Source organism: Tachypleus tridentatus, chromosome 2 (assembly GCF_004210375.1).
Source record: "Tachypleus tridentatus isolate NWPU-2018 chromosome 2, ASM421037v1, whole genome shotgun sequence".
NCBI classification, from domain to species: domain Eukaryota; kingdom Metazoa; phylum Arthropoda; class Merostomata; order Xiphosura; family Limulidae; genus Tachypleus; species Tachypleus tridentatus.
Window position 1 is genome coordinate 38,843,335 of NC_134826.1, and position 21,313 is coordinate 38,864,647.

The window sequence follows — 21,313 nt, forward strand, 5'->3', positions numbered from 1 at the left end:
GAGCACAGCACTGAATGGGAATAGATCTTATATGATGAGGTAAGTACCTATTTTGTAGGAAAATTACAACTTTTTCTCATGGTACTGATAAGTTGTCTTCAAGAATTTGGGTCTTAATTATTTTGAATGCTTTTTCAATTAAAATTAATAAAGGGCATTTTCAATATAATTTTATCTTAAAAAATAAGCTGTATTCAAATAAAATTAATAATTAGAAAATTATTAATTTTAATATAATTTTACAGATGTAAATGATTAGTGGCATTTGCTAATTGATTAATCAGCACTTCAGTTAATCAGTTGGTAGTTTCTCAAACCATGGTATGTAGAAGGAAAGAAAAAAAAGTAAGAAATGCCTTCTCTCTAGCCAGTAATTCAAAATTAGTGGCAGTGACATGGGTAACTAACTGCAACAATTGAAAACAGTAATTTTGATAAGTTGATTATTTGTACTGTGACTGATTTAATGTTAAATTTAATTAATTAATTTTAAAGCAGTTTCACATAATTGAATAGTGTATGTGACACTGATCATTGTAATTGTTGCTCATAGGTAATCAGTTTTGTTGATTGAGGGATTGAATTGCTGAGGTGTAGTTTTGAATGAAACGTATTAAGAAAAATGTATTTTAAGAACTTTGTTCAGAATATGATCTTTGCCCACTGGAGTTTCAACTTACCACTTTCAAAACTCACTAGCTGTTTTGAAGTACCAGATTTCTGGCATCTGTGGCTAATCTAATAGTACTTTGGTTAGTAAATTATGAAGTTGGGGTTTACCCAAATTTTTTGTTTCTTTTAGATAGTTTAAACAGTTTACCATTTGCTTGTAAAGATCAGTGACAATTAATATGAACATAAATATACACTAGTGACAAAGTATCTAAAGGTGTTAAAAAAGATACTCTTGGCAACATGTTTTCTACCTGATCATGTAGATCTTTTAATAATTTCTAACCATTTGAAATTGAACAGCTGCCAGGGTGGTTAATTGAGAAAGGACCAAATAACTCAGAGCATGCGAAGAAAGAGGCTGTCAGTGATCTTTGTGGAAGGAATAGCAGAATGCTAAAGACAACAACAGGTTATGAAACTGTGCAAGTTTGACCAGAAGCAACACCTTCAATTGCTGAAAGTGGAAATAGAGCCATCTGGTTCAAAAAGCATTTATCAGAAAATTAAAAATAAGTTTGGAAATTAACAAAGGCCACCTATGTGAAAAGTTGATGAGCATTGAACTGCATTACTAAATTTTGAATAGTTCATAAAAACAATAGGTAAATTGGAGTGTATTATTGAAAGTTTTTTTCTTTTCATGATGCATAGTCTAAGGCCAACCTAGCCAGCCATTGAAGAAATATTTCTCTTGAGTCTTATTCAGGGTCTAGCTAGCTGAGTTATAGTTTTAGGTTTTATATATTATGGATTGAAGTTTCCTTGACAAATTTTTTTGGTTGTATTTTTAATTTTTCTAAAATATTTATGTAGTAGACATTGGTTAGAATGTTTTCTGTTGTGCACAGAATATAAAAGGGATACATAAATGATTGCATCTAAAAAGGATTTTATTTTCTTCCATATCATGAAACTACAGTTTGTGCTTTGGCTGCTGGAAAGTTTGGTACTATAGTAAGTGGCTCATGGGATAAAACTGCAAGAGTTTGGCTGGGCCAGAAGTGTATGATGACCTTAGAGGGACATCAGGCAGCAGTTTGGGCTGTCCAGGTTCTTCCTGAGCAAGGTCTGATTTTGACTGGTTCTGCAGACAAAACTGTACGCATGTGGAGAGCTGGAAAATGTGAAAAAGTTTTTAGTGGTAGGATGATGTTTTTGTAATAAAACAGTTTCATATTATCTAAAAGTGGAATATGATTCTACCAGAGTAATAATGAATTATTATATCTCTAAAATCTCACTGCAATTTTGTTACAGCTATAAACGTTTGGTAAAGTATACTTATATTTTCTAGAATAATTTAATACAGCTGTACAATGTATTATAATCTTTTTTATTTATAAAGGATTTTATTCTATTTGCCTGCTCTCTTTTTATTTTATCAATGAAAATATTTTGTTTTTAAAGGACATGAAGACTGTGTGCGAGGATTAGCAGCATTTTCCCCTTTAGAATTTTTATCATGCTCCAATGATGCTACCATAAGACATTGGCGAATAACAGGAGAATGTCTGAAAGTGTACTATGGTCATAGTAATTATGTCTATAGTATTTCTGTGCTGCCAGATGCTGATGGATTTGTTTCTTGTGGAGAGGACAGAACAGTACGTGTGTGGTCTAATGGAGAATGTGTGCAAACGTTAGCCATACCTGCTCAATCTGCATGGTCTGTGACTTGTCTTTCGAATGGAGACTTTGTGGTTGGCACCAGGTAAAGAAAGTGTTTAATTGTAATTTAGTTTGATAGTTTAATTTTTTTTTTTAAATAAAGCCTTTGACATAAAGAAATTGTTGGTTGTAGATTTATTTATGCAACAGGGAAAATTGGAACTAATAGGCAAGAGGAATAAAATCAGGATGACAGACGAATGAAGAATAGGCCTGGAACAGTGACACAACTTTGCTTGACACTAAGTCTAATATTGCCTGTGAAAGTCAAGTACAGATCTTCATATTATTCCTAACATTTTTCTTGCATCTGATTGACCATAAAGATATCATTTGTGTCACAGGATGGTCTTGAGTCACATGGAAAAGATAATTCAGGAGCATACAGGCAAGGGTTTTCCTAGTGATAGAGAGAAGAGCAATACTTCAGTAATTTCTCCAAAATAATGTTTCTCTTTCTTGAAACTAGCAACAGAGATGGAATTTCTCATGTCCTCCAAAATCTTCTCTTTGTTACAGGTTGAAGAAAATGACTGCATAATTTCATCACTGGTTCCTTTCTGCCATTTCCCATGTTGTTTTTGGCTTTCTTAATGACACAAAATTTCTTCCAGGATAGGAAGGGTGGCAAAGGATCTCTTTCTTCATGGTGTTTGAAGATGGTCTTGATTAGGGCATCTGTCATTGTCAAGTCACAATTCAGGAATGTCTCAAAGTGCTCTCAGAATGTAGTTTGGATGATTTTATTACCTTTCAGAAGCATTAAGCCATTCTCTGATTGCAAGAGAATAAGGCTGTGAGAGGTTTAGCCACAAATGATTTTTATTGCTTGGAAGTAATTGTGTATATTGTGGTTATTAGCATGGTTTTGCATGCCCTTTGTTTTCATTTGCCACTACTGGTTTTGATTTCATAAACTCTCCTTTAATCTTTGGCTCTAAGATGATGCTATATTTCTTCCTTTTGCTTTGGTGAGGTGGAATAAGCTCTTCTCATTTTGTCAAGGTTCAAGCCCTACTTACCCATAGTTTTTCATAAAACCAGTTTTGGTGGTAATTGGTGGAATAGCCAATGGACTTCAGCATAGGTGGTGTGGACAGCAGTTTTGAACTCCTTTCAGAAATTTTCAATATTGCTTTCAGTTGTAGGAAAGGTCATCAGGTCCTGAAGAGACTTGATGTTGAAAGTTTCTTGCATGCCTTTTTGATGTTTCTTATGTTTTGGAGTAAGCCAAATGTTCAGGACAGATCTAACAAGACAGCAATCTGTTTAGCAGTCATCAGTTCCTTGCATGGCCTAAGTTATACTGATGCCTTTTTGATTACAGGTTCTATTGATGATTTAATTGAATAATCAAAGATATGTCAGTGCTAGAATGAAAGTGTCTCAGGTAATTTTGTAAATGTAGTGCTTGTGATGAGATGTACAGCATATTTACTCAGGGCTTTCATTACTACTTTCTTTTCATTGGTGTCACTCCTAGGTTCCTTTTCACACTCCCCTCTGCCCTTGAAGTCGCCAAGTAGAATGATCTTGTCCTCTTTTGGAATATCAATTATACAAGATTTATTTCATACTACTAGAGTTTATATACTTAGTTATTTTCAAGACTTTGTTCATTAGCTTTTACCAGCATTGATTTAGTGTGTGCAGCATATGTGTGACACTGGTTTACTTTATAATAAAATTAAAAAAAAAAGTTTATTATTTATGCATGCCCAAACCAAACACACATAAATGAAGTGTATTACAGTAACACTGTTTTGATATCATTGTAACTCTGATATACTATAACAGCAAACCACTTATTCAAAAGATCTACTGTCATAACATCACAGTTGCTTTAACAGCAGTTTTCAAAATTATGAAACTTTTCATTTAGTACTTTTAGTGTGATTGTTGAACATGGGTATAACATTTGTAATGCTGTATTAATGTTTTTTTGCAGGGGCAGGTGTTCCTGTCACCTTGTATCGCACTTTGATGTTCTCAGTAATTTAGCAAAGTTACAGCATAAAAGTTGAACTTTTGTAAAATGGTTTATTAGTATTAAAAATCATTATGGTCCTCCAGTGTGTAACCAAAATTATTTACAGACTGAAGTCATATGTATATCATAGAAATTAATGTTGGATTTATCTTCATTTTTCACATCAGAATGAAATGTGCAGTGTGAAAATTATCAAATTTAAATAGATTTTTGACTTGTAATAGAATCAACTCTTATTTTCACCTTTATTTCTGAATGAACGTCCTCATAGTAGGTATGGATTTTCACAATGATTAGCTATATTTAGTAATCGTATTTTAATGATGCAGAAACAAGCTACTTGCAAAGTGAAGAAAGCTTGTAAAGTTTGGTTATATGGGAAATAATTTATTCTTGCTTTGTTTCTTTTTTTATACACTGTTAAAACCTCTCTGTCTTTTTTTTTTATTTTTACTCAAGTATGAAATGGATTACAGAATGTTTTGTAGTAAAAGTTTTGCCCAGTTTTAGTAAATTTCCTTTGTTTGCCATTATTTAAAGCTTGTGACATTCAGGTAAAGGCTAAGCTGTTGGTCTAAATGTAGAAACAACAGTTTCTGATCAGAAATAGAAATGAGTCAGGGCTGTTCTATAAAAATTATAAAAATTAATGGCTGAATTTGTAAAAATTGGATGAGAAGAAACTAAGAATAGTATTCACGAAAAAGTTTCTCACACTAACACATGCTTTAGTATTAACTGTGAACAATTCTGTTGAAACAAAATGGATTTGAAGTACACATAGAACAGAGTATTATTAGTACTGTTGTATTGCAGATACAAGTAATATTTTATAGCAGTTTCATAGCAGATCACAAACAATGGAAGAGGTAGGAAAACTGTTGTTGATTTGGGTAAACGAAAAACAGTTAGCTGGTGATAGCATTTCTGTGACCATCATTTGTGAGAAAGCAAAGCAGTTGCATGCTGACCTCCTGAAAAACACCCCTGGAACAAGTGCTGATACAAGTGATGCCTTTAAGGCTAGTAGGGGGTGGTTTGAAAAATTTAGGAAGAGAAGTGGCATACATAGTGTGGTGAGGCATGGGGAGGGTGCCAGGCAGAAACAAACCTCATTAGACAAGTTTTTAGTGAGAAATAGGTCCAGTGAGTCTCAAGCAGGTTGTAGCAGTGCAAAGAGACAGAAAAGAGAAAGAACCTCAGAGGGATAGTTACCTGACATTTTTAAGGAAGGTGACTTCCCTTCCAAACAATAATAACCCTCCTACTCTCCACATTCCTCACCACCTTTCACTTACATTATCAGCTCTCCCCAGCACAGATAAAGTGCAGTTAAATTTTCATTTATTGTTTGTTTATTGTGTGTATAGTTTTTGTGGTTGACTTTATGCATGTAAATATTATGCAGGTATAAATAAGCAATATTTTTACTTAAAATGCTTCATAATGCATAATGTTTGGAGGTCTGTAACATTTTAAATTAATTTACAGTATTTCTTGTGGGAAAAATTGATTTGGTTTTTGAACAACCTTCTGGAATGGATTAAGTTTGAGAACCAAGGTTCCACTGTATTGAACAATTTATCTATCTAATAGTAAATATATAGGCTTTAACTACTCTGATAATGGTTTTGTCTGACATAAACAGATGTCTGTGTGTGTACATGTGTGATTGTGCTAATGCAGTATAGTAGTTTAAAAATAAGAGAGTAGTTTAAAAAATCCAAATGATACAACTTCTTTTTGTTCATGCTATATGATGGTTAATTTATCTGATTTGGACCAAAAGGTACAATTATTTTCACTTTCAAAGTTGTGAACTTTTTGTACTTTAGTCAACACTGTGCAGAGGAGCACATGTGGCTAATGAATATACATAATGATAGAGAGACTCAATATTATACGTCTTATTTATAATTCAAGGTGCCAAATTTCTGTTAACATGTATGTTCCTGTTCAGTTTACTATTATAATTATATTGTTCTGAAACTTTGTACAAATAAGATATGCTATTGATGTTTATGTTTAACAATGTGTAAATACAAGATTAAAAGACACATTAATCTTATCTTTTTTTTAACTCAGTGATGGAATAGCTAGGGTTTTCACACAGAATCCAAGCTTACAGGCCTCGATGAAAGAACTAAAAGCTTTTGAAGAAGAATTATCAAAAGCTACACTGCCAGAAGGAGAAATTGGTGACCTTAAAATTAATGAGTTGCCAGGAAAAGAAGTTCTTTTCGAACCAGGTAAATATATGTATTCAAATTTCATGTGATATTTAATACTACAAATCTTTGGTGATATGAATTGGGTAATACAGGGTCATTATGAAGTCCTTTTTCAGTTTTAAAGTTTCATAAATTCAGTTCTATACATGATAAAATCAACCTGTAAAAACGATTAATGAAATAATTTATTATATTTTTACATACATTTATTCTTGAGAGTCCAATATTCAACATATCCACTATCATTACATGTACAAATCATGATGAGATTCTGAAGTTCTACAAATAGTTACAGTTGAATTTCAGTAATATCCCAAATTACATTGGTTATCCTATTCTGCAGGTCATCTAGAGAGTGAGGTTTTGTTGAATAAACACTAGTCTTTACTTGTTCCCATAAAATGAAATTCAATGGGCTCAAATTTGGTGACTGTGGTGACCAGGAGAGTTGTCTACTTTTTCAAATCCATCTGTTAGGGAGATTTTTATTCCAAAACTGCCTATCTCTGAGAGTAAAGTGACAAGGTGCACCATCTTGCTGATCACTGTATCTGCTATCAGTCCTCATTGTGTAAGTTCAGTAATAAAGTAATTTTGCAACATTTCTAAGTAACTCTTACCATTAACAACCTGATTTTCAAAATATAATGACCCAGTTATGCAGTCCTTTCCTATTGCACACCAGACATTAGTCCAACACCAGATCTTAGGAGAATCTCTTTCATGTTCCTCAAATTCAGTGCCCCATATGTGTCAGTTGTGCATGTTGACTTTACCATTGATGTGAAATGTTGATTTGTTGGAAAATATTAAATGGTCCAAAATTGAGGCATTACCAAAATATTTTTCATAAACATGATGACAAAGTGAGTAGTGCATGATAATCCTCTTCTAGCAACATTTGGTGGACTTGAATTTTGTAAACTTTCATGTGAAGTTCTGAGAATTCTACACACTGTTCAGTCTGGAATACCTAGCTCCAAAGATGCCTGTTTTAGTGATTTCCATGGACTTTGAATAAAGGATTGTTCTACAGCTGCTACATTTTTGTCACTTATACTTGGCCTTCCAGTTTGTGGCTTATCATTGACAGAACCTGTTTCTTTGAACTTATTAATCTAGTTAGCTATGGAATTCCTGTGTGATGCATCTCTATTGAAATTGGTTCTAAATATTTTTTGGACTGCAATAACAGATTTTAACTTTCCAAACCACAAGACACAGTTCACTTTCTCTTCTATTGATGATATGAGTTAGTCCTGTTTCTGCAAATAAAATAATGAACAAATTAATAAAATAAAAATAATAACCAAGTTATTGCTAAATCATGATAAAATAAATGCATCACACTTCTCAATGTTTTTTACAGGTTGATTTTATCATGTATAGAACTGAAGTTATGAAAATTCAAAACTGCACAAGGACTTTATAATGACCCTGTATTTTGTTGGGGATTCATCAGGTTCAAAACAAATGTAAGTAAGAGGCAGGTATTGCAGGGAAAAAAATTGCTTAGTGGCAGAAAGTTTTTTTAAATATTGATATGGTTCATATGTATTTGTGGTTTTAAAGTTCTAAAATAACTTGTATTGTTTCATCTTACTGCTCCGACCATTTGTATAAGTGTTCTTTTTGTCAAAAATAGAAAGTCTTCAATTAAAAGTAAAAAAGGATTTTTATTAACTTCATTAATGTTTACTGATAGTTTGGTAATTTCTAGTTTTATGACATGTGAAACAGTGCAACTTAAAATAGTTTATTTTTTGAGAAACTTCTCACTGTCATAAAAAATTGTTCTCATATCATTTTAATTAATAACTTTGTAACATAAGTATCTGAAATGATATATTTCTTTTCACTGAGAAAGTTGCTTTCCCTGTGCATCTGTCTTGGAAATTTGCATTTCACTAGTCTTTAGGCAACTCCCACCTGAATTCATGAGATTTCTTGTGATCTGCACTACTGTATAATGATATTATGCAGTAAAAGCCCTTCACCAGTAGGGAGTGACACAACCTCCCTGTGCATTAGCTACTTCCATGCTTTTGCTCTCATGATCCTTGTTCTATTCCTTGGCACTGAACATGTCTGATATCTTTATTCTTTATCAATTTAAAGGGAATTGTGATGTTTAGAGAACTTTCTTTTTTTTTCTAATGAAACTATGAACACTAGTTCATGTATCTTCTGCTTGTGTGAGTGTTTAATTTTCTTGTACAGGTTGTGCACCACTTATGGCTCATGGAGGCACTTTCCCTGGAATTAATATGGCAGCCATTCTGATTAGGGTTGTGGGAGTTCCCTTATGCTGTCAAGACTTTCAGTTCCAGCCCCTTCAGACATTCCATCACCTCATTAGTTGGGTGAATGATGAGAAAGAATTTGTTTGTACCCTCATTTGGTTAACCTTTGAGATCCTCTCTTCCTGTTGAAGAGGAAAGTGTAAACTTTCTTGAATTAATAGACCTTACTTTCTCTGAACTAAAATTTATCTTTATTCCTAACCCTTATTCATAGTGATGGAATAGCCAGGGTTTTCACACATAATCCAAGCTTATAGGCCTCAGTGAAAGAAATAAAAGCTTTATTATTTCATGTTTGGGAATGCCCCTGCCTGTATGGAAGGGATGGACTGTTGGCATTAGTTTCACCTCAATTACCCAATACTTTTGTCTTTTCATTATTCTTTTTACTACACATTTTAACCTTTCCTCTCTGCATTTCAAGTCCAAGGCTCTCTGCTGTAGCTTCAGAGAATTTTACAAATGATTCATATTCTATTCACCTTTCCACTGTGATCATTCCACTTTTACTATTCCCTGCTCACTCACCTCTTTGTTAATGGGAATATTTGGGAAAGAATGCTCTCCTATTTCAAGTTAAACTTTTTCTTCCCACTTACAAGCTCTTTGCCTTGCCTCTTTCTTTACTCTGAAGTTTGAAAGTATTCCTGATTTGATTTCTTCTTGGGCAGAGGCTGTCATCAGTTCTCATTTTTGTACTTGTGTCCACACTGTAATCATATGCTTCACCATTATAACTTGTTGTAACTATGGAACATATAGTCAACAAAATTTGCACCTATCTTATTCTGCATGCAGAGTTTAGTGTTTGATGACCATGGATTCATGGGGACTGCCTATCCCTTTGGGTCACACACACACACACACACACACACACACACACACACATGCAGCTCCTCCACTGGTCTTTCATGCCCAGAGAGATATCTCTCAGGACTCTCTGACATCAGTGGTTTCCCCTGTACCTTCCTCTATTTTAGTATTTTTGTGGTTGGTTGGAATAATCAAATATTACCATATGTTCCATAATATCTACCCATATTGCATTCTATTGTTGGGGAGTGTTTCTGAATGACAATTGTACATATGGCAAATGGATCCAAGAGAAAAATTCACTCCACTTATCTATGTGCTCAAAATTCTGATGAACTGTTGGGCATGATACCATTATTACCACCCAATTAGATCATTCTGTTGTATTATGTTCTGGTTGAATAGTGTACACTGGAAGAAATGAGATGTAGTTGCTGAAGAATGTGTCCTTGTGGGGTCCCTGACACTGGAAGTTACACTGCACTGGTTTCATTCAGAACTTCCTGAAGGGAATTCTTCTAGGTACATTTTGCACTGGTCCTTTTACTGCATAAACATAGGATTCTAGCTTTTTTTGTAAAGAGGTGTTTGCCATCTAAGAAGCTAACATTTTCCTTACCTAAAAATGTATTTCTGATAGATGCCTCTTCACTTCTCACCCTTCCACTTCCCTTCCAGTGCAACTTAGTATTCTTTGCCATTTTGTATGCTTTCATGATGGGCAATGTTGTCTTGTTGTATTAGGACAGTTAGTGAGGATTTTTAATTCATAATAACATCATTATAGTTGCACAAATCATGAAAAATCTCATGAATGTTAGTGGGAGTTGCTTAAAAGCAAGTGGAATGCAAGCCTCTAAGTCAGAAGCATATAGAAGATAGCTTTCTGTGTAAGAGGAAAATATCTGTTGGAAATACATTTTCAAGTAAGGAAAGTTAACCTTAATGCATTCTTTTATCACTTGTGCTTAAGGTGACTTCAATATTCTTTATGTATTTTGAAGTGCCATATTTAATGAAAAAAGATCTCATATGTACAAGCTTGAAAGAGCTTAGACTATTAAATTCTTGTGTTTACTCTTGTACATTGTACAGCCTTTGTAATTTTTTAAATTTTAAGTGTAAGCATGTATAATATATTAATAAACATTTTGATTCATAGTTGCTAACCAAGGTAATATTAGTAGTGGTATTGTCAGAAGATTGGATTGTTTGGTTTACTGATAATCAGAGATAGGTGGGTTCCAAATAAGGGTAAAAGCTCTCTAACACATTTTATCACCACTGTGATTCCAGTAATTAAATTGTAAAATTAATCCCAAAGTTAGCAAAGGAGTCCAAATGATTGGCTTCATAAACAAAATTTTTCTATATTATTGATACAACAAATTGTTTATAGGTTCATGATTATGTCATTTACAGGGCTTTAATAATGGCAATTCACTCCACTAATTACTGCTAAGTTTCTTGTGTATTTTCCATAGAAAATGAGTGATCTCATCCAAGTTTGTTGATGATTATTTATATTGTGGGTTATAACAGGCAAAAACATAAAATTACTAATTGTGGAAATCCCATCAGTAGTGAACAGTATAAATACGAAGGTAATTTGATGGTTAAATAAATCAATATTTTAATAATAGGAAATCAATGTTGTTTTAGTGATCCACAATTAGATGATCAATATTTTCCTTTTACTGATACATACTTTTCCATATACATATGCATGAGGAATTAAACCCTTCCATATAATTTTTTAATAATAGATGGACTTTCATGAATAATAAATAAAATTAGACCAGTTATCAATGTGTGTTTTAAGAATCATGGTTTATCATGTTGTTTTGCTTCTTTGTGTTTGTTTTTTCATTAGTTATTCTGTTAGCATTGTCTTGTTCTTTTCATTAGTTAGGCCATTATATTTTGATTATTTTCTTGGCAGTCCAGTGATTGAGATTCCTTAACAGTTATCTTTCTGTTCAGTATTTTACTCGACTTCCACTTATTCTGACCATTTGTTAGTAACTGTTTTGTCTGCTTAAATGTGAAGGTTATTCCTTTATCTGTTATTCACATTACTTCTTGTGGTTAATAAGTGAGCAGTTAGTAATTTGAACAATTTTTCAGTAATTTTTTACACTTGAATCTTCTCCTTCATCTCGGGCTAAAAGATACTTTTCATCCTAGCTAAATAAGAGAAGACACTGACTGTTTTGAAGACCATTGAGGATGTACCCATTGAGGTTATATACCATTGCTACATTGAATTTATCAAAAGGAACTATTGTTGAAAGGGATTTGAAGAATATTCCCAAGCTAGAGATTCTTACTGGTTTCTCAACCCAAGGGGTTTCTGCAGTGAGGCATATCTTCACTCACAAGGATGGAGTTATGTTGCAGTGTTTTAATTTTGATGTTTACATCACCACATCTATACATTGCTGTCATGGTGGGTTATTTGAACTGTACAATATGGCCATACATTATCAACCCTCTTAGATGTTTTCATTGTCGGTGGTTTGATCATTTGAAGGCATCATGGTTCTTTGACGTGTGCTTGTTATGGTGGCAAAAACCATGATGACTGTAAATGTGAACTGGATACTTGCTGTGTTAATTGTAGTGGCTCTCACCTCTCTTACTTTTATTCTTGACCTAAATAAGTAGAAGAAGAAAAGAAACAGCATTTGAAAATGATTGACAACATTTCTTATCCCAAGGCTCGGAAGTTATTCTCCCCAACTCTATCTTGGACATATGCTGCAGCACTATGTTCCATTGCTACAGTGAGAGTGCAGACACATCTTTCTGTGCCTCCAACAGAATTGTTCTCAAATCATGTGAATAACCTTTTGCCCCTTTATGGATAAGTGAGTTGATGAGTCAATATCTACATCTTTCTCTGTTTCCACCATTCTTTCCAGTGACTTTGGCCAGTGCTTCTATTATATACTGGTGCTCACCTTCTTTGGCCCTGAGATGTAGAACAATCACTCTTTTGTGCCTGCTGGAGATGCTACCATGCCTCTTGTGTTGAGGAGTTAGGTTTTGGGTTCATAATCCCAGACTGGATGATCTCTGTTTTTCAGGTTCAGTGAATTTGCTCCATAAATCTGAGTTTGGTTTCTTGCACTTTGAGCTTCTTTAGGTTAGCTTACTTATTTCAAATAGTATTATAATAATTCTTCATGTAGTAGTTTTAGAAAACTTGTATTTCTTCAAAAGAATGACTTAGCTAAAGAGGAAAAGTTGAAAATAATTGTCATATTATTTGTTTATGGTGTACTTGCTTATCTCAGTCTTGAAGTATAAGTGTAGCTTAGAATGTTTTAGCCCTGTATTTTGAGAACAATATTGTTAAAATTATACTATTTCATGAATGGGGACAGGTATTGAATAATTTTCATCATAATTACTGAAAATAAACAAGTTTTTGTGATTCGTTGCATATTTCTTTAGTGTTTAACCCTTATGTTACCAACCTCTTTTTACACTTTTCAACTACTAAAAATCTCCACATTTTGGATCGTATGAGTAACTTATTATCTAGCTTCTTAAATTGCTCAGTATAAATAACCAACCAAACATATTAGGTGAAATCACTTATACTTGTAAAGTATATGGAAGATCTTTGCAGTAAATATTGGTATTAATTTTAATACTGATGGTATATTGTTAAGACAGTTTCTTATGAGTCTTGTATGTTATTATGGACCTTGTCAGGGACTCAGTACTATCTTACTGCATGTACAGTTAGGAAAAATCTGTTGAAATAACTAATGGGCCCCTTTTGTATAATATGAGGGGCAAAAAAGCTCTTGAAATTTGTCAAACAAATATCTTTTTCCTAAATCAAGGTACCCGAGATGGACAAACAAAAATGGTTCGAGATGGCACAGCAGTTTCAGCCCATCAGTGGAGCACAGCAGAAGGAAAATGGATTAAGATTGGTGATGTTGTTGGAGCAAGTGGTAGTACTCCATCAACATCAGGGAAAACTTTATTTGAAGGGGAGGTTTGTCATTTTTATACATATTGCTTAACATGCCGTTTTTGAGATTTTATTTGTAACAGGTGGTAGTTCATTTATTAATTTCTTTGTTACACTTCCCCTCCAAAATTAAAAGTTAATCCATTGTTCATACAACTATTACTCTTTCCACAAATAAACAAATTAGGTTTTTATTAAGCTTTTCTTATTCAGGACATATTCTGCAGTGTTGGAGATATAGTTAGAGGCTTTCATGGAATACACCTGACCCAGCTTTTGCTGCTCTCAACAGAATAAATTGTTAAAAGTCTTGAAAGTTAAACAAAAAGTTTGTTCTCCTCAAATATAGTTTTTCTTAATGCAGAATATGAGAATTCCCTGCTATATAAATATAAATTACTATTATAATAAAACTGTGGAGTAAAGTTTATTTGGAAATGTGATTATTTAAGCCTGTAATAGTTCTAAACAAATGTATTTTTATTTTATTTATTAATGTCAAAAGCTCAGTTTAAAAATTGTAGAAGACTCAAAATGTACCTATATTGTGGATCTTCTTTAGTTGGTCAAGCAAAGAGAGAGAATAACTCAATTTTAAAGTACTACTGTTTTGAAACATCACTAACATCTACATTTAAGTGTGTGTATAGATAATCCAGTTATCACTGCTTTTTCATACCCATACATTGGTATTGTGATTATGCTTGAATTTCACTGGGCTTCAGGTAATATCAGTAAATACACTTCAGGTATGTAGGTTTTCTTATAAAATTATACAATAAATCTAATCCAGATCTACATATGTTGGCAGTCTAGAAGGAAACTTGTGTTGAAAACATTAAGACAGGCTTTTAGCTTTAGGCCTGTTAGTGTGGGAGACTAAAATTGAACACTAAATATGTATTTGTGTAATTTGAGTGTAATATTTATTATTTATTTATCATTTATTAAAAACCGAAGATGACTTAGAGCATCAAAATATTGTTCTCTGCTTATCAATAAAATTGTCAATACCCATACCAGCTGTTCTGAGATGCATTTTGAGTGTCAAATTGTAAATTGTATTTTTTATGTGACACAATTATACTAAGAAAACTCAACTTCTTCAAATTTAAAAAAGAAAGATAAATTGTACACATAATACCAAATTTCAGTGCTTTGTTTTACACTGATTTAAAAGTTGTATAACCTGTGGTATAAAGCAGTAATTTTAGTTGAAGTTTCTTTTAACTAAGTTATGTGTTTATATAATCTTGGAAAAGTTCCTGGAGATGTCAGTGGAAAGTAAAATAAATATTCTTGTTTTTGAAAAATGATTACTTTAGATTAGTTTGCTCATTTTGTGCAATTATAAACTAGATTGTTGATGCTTTGGCTGGGTTTTAGTTTTGTTGCCTTGTTGATAGCAGTCATGATCTGTTTCCTTTTAGTAAAACTGCAGCCCTGTTATTTACATTTGGATGCAGTATAAAATATTATAACCAAATAACATGTATATAAATATAGCACTGGGTTACTGCTGACATGTTGCTGTCATGTGTTTATTGGTTTGAAATTAGGCAAAGCATCGCATTGTGTGGAATGCACATTGACAGATGTGCTAGGATTGGACTTTATAAATTGAAGCAGAAGGGCAGATGTTAGAAACTCCTAGAATGTAACCATAAATATGTAACATGTATTATTCTATAAGCAAATGTTAGCATTTTTCCTTTTTACAATCCATATGGCTTTGCTTATCCTAAAGTTTTTAAATGGAACAGGTGAATATTATATAGAATGAAATTGTGTGCCATTGCTCAAACCCATTGTTTATGATTAACTTGTCAATGGAAGTGTACATCATTCAAATACTTATCTTTGCATATGCTAATGAAATAAATCATTGCACTCCTTTAAATATCAATGTATGCTTGATATTTTATCCGTGTTCTGATTTCTTTTAGGCCTAACATCTAGTGTACTGTTCATGGTACTGTGTTTATAGGCTTAATCAAAAGTGTCAGTTCAAGCTAGCTGTAAGATTAATACTCAGGGGGTTTAGAGCTGAAGCTAATTCTTAATTATTATTATTAATTATTAGTAACTTGTGACTAAAAGCAATATAACTAGATATAACCATACTTTTTTTTTAGTTCTGATATAATTTATTGGAGCCATTTCTATGTAGCAAACTGACTAAAAATAATTAATGTTACAAACAACTAAACATAAACAGGAAAACTAAAATCTGTACTAATTAGAATACATTGAATCATTATGTAGGTGCCTGAATGTAAGCAGTATTTTGGCTGTTTACCAATAATATTTTAGAAGTTGCATCCAGTTTAAGAGGTTTAGGTTAGTTGTAAGTTCCCATACTAAACTTTCATTGTTAAATAACTTGACAAGATTATTTTACTTGGCCGATCAAAAGGAAAGATTTCCATAAATTTTTTTTGATATTAGATTGCAGTTGTTCTAAATTTATTGGATTATTATCTCTAAGAGAATTATATTTTTGCAAGTGTTTGATAATGGTGATTATTAGACTTTTTGAAATAATATTTAAAAACTGAAAGTTATCATTGAAACTATTTTCCAGGAGTATGACTATGTGTTCTCGGTTGACATTGAAGAGGGAAAAACTCTTAAGTTACCATACAATGTGACTGAAGATCCATGGTTAGCAGCTCAGAAATTCATTCATAAACACGAGTTAAGCCAGTATTATCTTGATCAAATATCCAACTTCATAATTACTAACACTAAAGGTGTAATTCTTGGAGAAACAAACTCTCAAGTATTTGATCCTTTCACAGGTTGGTATATTTCTGCTCTTGTTTCAGAGTAAAATAATGTAACAGGCATTATTCTATAAGCAAATGTTAACATTTATCCTTTTTACAATCCACATGGCTTTGCTAATATTAAAGTGTTTAAGTGGAACAAGTGAATGTTGTATAGAATGAAATTGTGTGTTATTGCTCAAACCCAGAATTTTAAAGTACTACTGTTTTGAAACATTGCTAACATCTACATTTTAGTGTGTGTATGGATAATCCAGTTATCACTACTTTTTCATACCCGTACATTGGTATTGTGATTATGCTTGAATTTCACTGGGCTTCAGGCAATGCAGTAAAGTAAATACACTTCAGGCATATAGGTTTTCTTATAAAATTATATGATAAATCTAATCCAGATCTACATATATTGGCAGTCTAGTAGGAAGCTTATGTTGAAAATATTAGGACAGGCTTTTTAGCTTTAGGCCCGTTAGCGTGAGAGACTAAAATTGACAACTAAATATTTTTTGTGTAATTTGAGTAAGGACCATTTTACTTTATGTTGTAATTACTTAAGAGACAATTCAAGAGATGCAATCTGGATGTACTCAAAACAATAAAAATAAATTTTGCTCATAGAGCTTTACCTCAGGACCTCAGAAGACCCCAACTCTTGACCTTTACATATTTTATTTTTATACAAGGTTGGTATTTCTGGTGGGTGATTGTGTATATATATGATATAACTTTCAATAAAATAAATAGTTCCTTGGAGAAAAGTAAAATAATTTATACATGTAATATATAAATCTATTAATGGAATTTGTGAAAGTAGGTAAAGTGAAATACATTTTTAATGTGAAATTTATTTTAAAACGATGAAATTTGAAAATGTACAGGTACTTAAATACTGATTTTTCAAAAATTTTACCTTATCAGGGTCTTCCAGATATGTTCCCAAATCAAATGGATCAGATGGAAGAGTTGAAGGAAGCGATCCTTTTACAGGTGGAGGTCGATACATCCCTACTGTGAAAGAGCAGTCATATGAGAAGAAAGAAAGTATTTCAGGTTAGTTTGAATTAACACAAAACATCTGAAGTTTCAAATGATACCATTAAAATTGTTACCTGTAGAACTTTCAAGGCCTAATTAATAATTTTTTTATTATTAGTATTTCTAGGTAATAATCAGTAATTAACTCATATCCTGCACATTGGCCACTAACTTGCTGTCATCATTGGAGTAATTCTGGAAAGGACTACATGCTGTGTCAGGAGCCAGTATTAGATTCTTGTTCCTTATTAACAGTCTTATTCAGTATTTCCTTGAATATGGTAGCAACCAAAACAAAAGATGTTAATTAATTAGTGATTAATGTCTAGTAATGATAGCTATAAAAAAAAAAAGTAACTAATTGGTAATTAGAATCAATTATCAGTGTAGTATATTTGGTTCAAATTAAATGTTTGTGGTTTCCCAAACACAAGGTCTTCCTACAATATCTTAAGTATAACAAGATGAATTCTGCTGTTGTAAAAATTTCCAAGATGTCTATGGTATCTCAATGAGGAACATTGTGGTTTGGGATTTTTTCTATTCATATGTGTTCACAGGAAGAAGACATTGTCGAATCTCTAGTGTATCGAACTGAATACCAAGAACATTTCAGTTGAAGATTTTCTTCAGATGCTTCAAAATTCTGGATTATGATCTTGAGTCAGGGAAGTTCAGTGAGGACTATGTACAGTTCAACACATGAAGTGTGGTGAATGACAATGCTAAAATGGGTATGACAGTACTAAGGAGTATAATGCCATTATAATGAAGAAAGAACAAACATTTTCTCCTTCTAGATGTGTGAAAGATTCTTTCCTAACAGCCCCTTGATGTAGATTCTTGTGTATGGTGAGGGGATCTCTTTCAGTTTACTTCCTCTGGGATTTAAACATTCACCCACATGTTTGTTGTGCATGGTGACTCATGAAGGGGAGGAGATGATTCTGGTGGTTGAGGGGTTCACCCCTAATGCACAACTTTGGCCTTGAATTCCTGTGGAGGGGCAACCTCCCTAGGGTAAATTGGCTGGTTCACTTGGGCTAGGGTCAACCAAGCACCAGTGTTGGATGTTCTCAACAGGCATTGTGGTGTTTGGGTATAGGGCTCATGAAACCCTGGCATTGCTGCAGTGTTCTTGTTTGGCATTGTAGTGCCTCCACTCGTGAAGTTCCATGGTGGGTGACGTCAGTGGGCACCAAAAATTCTTTTTTTTATTGTGGGTCATCCAAATAAAAATTTAAATAAAATAGTGAAAAAACAATCCATGGATAAATGACAACGTCTTGAAGATCTTCAATATCTGTACCTCAATTTATTACACTACATTCTCTTTCAGACAAACCTTTAGGGCAAATATCTCCCTTTTCATTAAGAAAGTATTAGAGGGACTTGTTGGTTTTCCAAAGTCAGTAAAAAAGCTTTGATCTGGTGACTTATTGGTGGAAACATCCACATCACATCTCAACACAGTGAACTCTTGTTGCATTCAAAGGCAATTGGGGATATACCTATAGAGGTTACACCTCATGCTACTTTGAATTCATCATGAGGAGTTATTGTTGAGAGGGATTTGAAGAACATCCCAGAGTCGGAGATTCTCACTGGTTTCTCCACCCAAGAAGTTTCTGCAGTGAGGCGTATCTTCACTCGTAAAGATGGAATTATGGTGCCGACCAATGTCCTCATTCTGACATTTACGTCACCACATCTGCCTGCCACCGTCAAGGCAGGTTATCTTAATTGCAGAGTACGGCCATACATTCCAAACCCTCTCCGATATTTCCAGTGTCAATGGTTCAGTCACACCAACCATTGTCATGTCATGGGTTTTTGACATGTGCTTGTCGCAGTGGCAAGGACCATGATGCTCATGAGTGTGAAATGGACCCTCATTGCACCAATTGCAATGGCTCTCACCCATTCCACTTTTGTTCTTGCCCTAAATGGTTGGAAGAAAAAGAGGTGCAGCATTTGAAAATCATTCATGACATTACCTATCCTGAGGCTCGAAAATTGCTGTCCCCCACCTCATCTCGGATGTATGCTGCTGCACTTCATTCCACAGCTACTGTGGGAGTGCAGACAGATCTCTCTGTGCCTCCTAAAGAATCGTTCTCCAAACCACTGAAAAGTTTTTTGACTTTCAGGTTAAAAAAGTTGATGAGTCAACTTTGATATCTACCTCTGTCCCTGATATACATTCCACCAAACCCCAAAATCCACATCCTTTGGTTCCAGGTACAGGCATTTCCTTGGATCCATCTTCCTCTCTCACCCCAAGATGCAAAACAATCATTTGTTCACATCCTCAGTTTCTGGAATCCCCTTCCAACAGCAAAGACCTGCCCAATCAACCCAGGGCAGGATCCATGGAGGTCAATAGACCTCCCTTGAATAAGGTAAAAAGACGTGGTCATAAACGGAAGGGTTCTTCACCCAATTTGCCAACACATAAATAAAAATGGTCACCCTGATACAATGGAACTGTATCCTCACAGGAAACATTTTTGAAACCTGCTGATACAATCACCCTTTGGCAGATTTCTTTGAACAGAAATCACAGGCTGTGTGATGGACGAGTGCATGGAGGGGTGGCACTGTTGGCTGATCATCATGTGCCCACCTTGTCTTTGCCACTCAGCACACTCTTGAAGGCCATAGGCATCTGTGTTTCCTTGGCTCATACCATCACTGTTTGTTGTCTCTCTCTGTCACCTGAAGAGACATGATCAACCAGACCTTGATGCTCTCATTCTTTTTCATCCTGGGGGACTTTAATGTACATCATCCCCTCTTGGGAAGTGCTGATATTGATAGGAGGGGTTGCTCTGTAGAGCATGTGCTCTATGATCACAATCTTACTCTTTTTTTTAATACTGGTTTTTCTACTTATTTCCATGTGCCTAGTCATCCTTTATTGCTATTGATCTCTCAATTTACTCCCCTTCATTATTTTAACATTTTTCATGGAGGGTTGACAATAATCCACAAGGCAGTGATGATTTTCCTATAATCTTGAGAGCAACTGGCCGTGGTCAATGCTACCCAACTCGCGTGTCCCCTGTGGAAGCTGGATCACGCAAACTGGCTCTCTTTCACTGCTCTTGCAGAATTTGATTCTGCCATTGTCTGTAATCCATCAATAGACAACTGTGTAGCAGCAGTAACTGACTGTATTATACAAGCAGCTGCTCAATGTATTCCTAAAACCTAGACATGTTTCCACTATATCCTCGTCCATGGTGGAATCCTGCCTGCCAAATGGCATGGAAGGCTCAAAAACGAGCCTGGGATACTTTCCGTAGATATTCCATACTCAATCAAACCGCATCACTTTCCAGCTGGCCCGTGCATATGCTCGATGGGTAAGACTTCAAAGCCAGAAGGAATCTTGGATTAAGTTCACAACTAGCATATCCTCTACCACCAGTTCCAAAGTCATTTGGGACAAGATTTGAAAGGTCAGTGGGCAATATCATTCTGTCCCCCACTCAATCTTGCTCTGTGATGGCCAGAAAGTAACTGATACCCAGAGCATTACTGATACTCTGGGTGAAAGCTTTTGCTGGGTATCCAACATTTCTACCTCTTCTTCCACCTTCTTAGCCATCAAGACTCGGGCAGAGTAATCACCTCTTTCCTTTCAAGCTGATTGTCTCTATGACTGCAATCATCCCTTTACATTGGTGGAACTCAAACTGGCCCTTCATCAGTCTGGCAGTCTCTAAGATACTGTGCCATCTATCTCTTGCTTCTCCATGCTATCCTTCTGGTTGTTTTTAACCGGATGTGGCAGGAGAATGTTTTCCTGATTC

General features: G+C 34.2%; 1 protein-coding gene and 1 long non-coding RNA gene across 2 annotated transcripts in view; one reads left to right on the forward strand and one right to left on the reverse strand.

Annotated features, from left to right (window-relative positions):
• The window catches only part of Plap (phospholipase A2 activator protein), a 50,759-nt gene that overhangs the window by 20,785 nt on the left and 8,661 nt on the right, over window positions 1-21,313 (forward strand). The window contains exons 3-8 of the mRNA XM_076484753.1: window positions 1,595-1,816; window positions 2,083-2,386; window positions 6,419-6,582; window positions 13,538-13,695; window positions 16,256-16,472; window positions 17,379-17,510. Coding sequence (XP_076340868.1) covers window positions 1,595-1,816; window positions 2,083-2,386; window positions 6,419-6,582; window positions 13,538-13,695; window positions 16,256-16,472; window positions 17,379-17,510 — 1,197 coding nt within the window. The remainder of the gene's footprint in view (window positions 1-1,594; window positions 1,817-2,082; window positions 2,387-6,418; window positions 6,583-13,537; window positions 13,696-16,255; window positions 16,473-17,378; window positions 17,511-21,313) is intronic.
• Window positions 6,739-17,501, reverse strand: LOC143241211 (uncharacterized). The gene is made up of 2 exons (XR_013022228.1): window positions 17,371-17,501; window positions 6,739-7,829 (listed from the first exon to the last, which is right to left on the reverse strand). It is a non-coding gene; the product is annotated as an uncharacterized LOC143241211 (long non-coding RNA).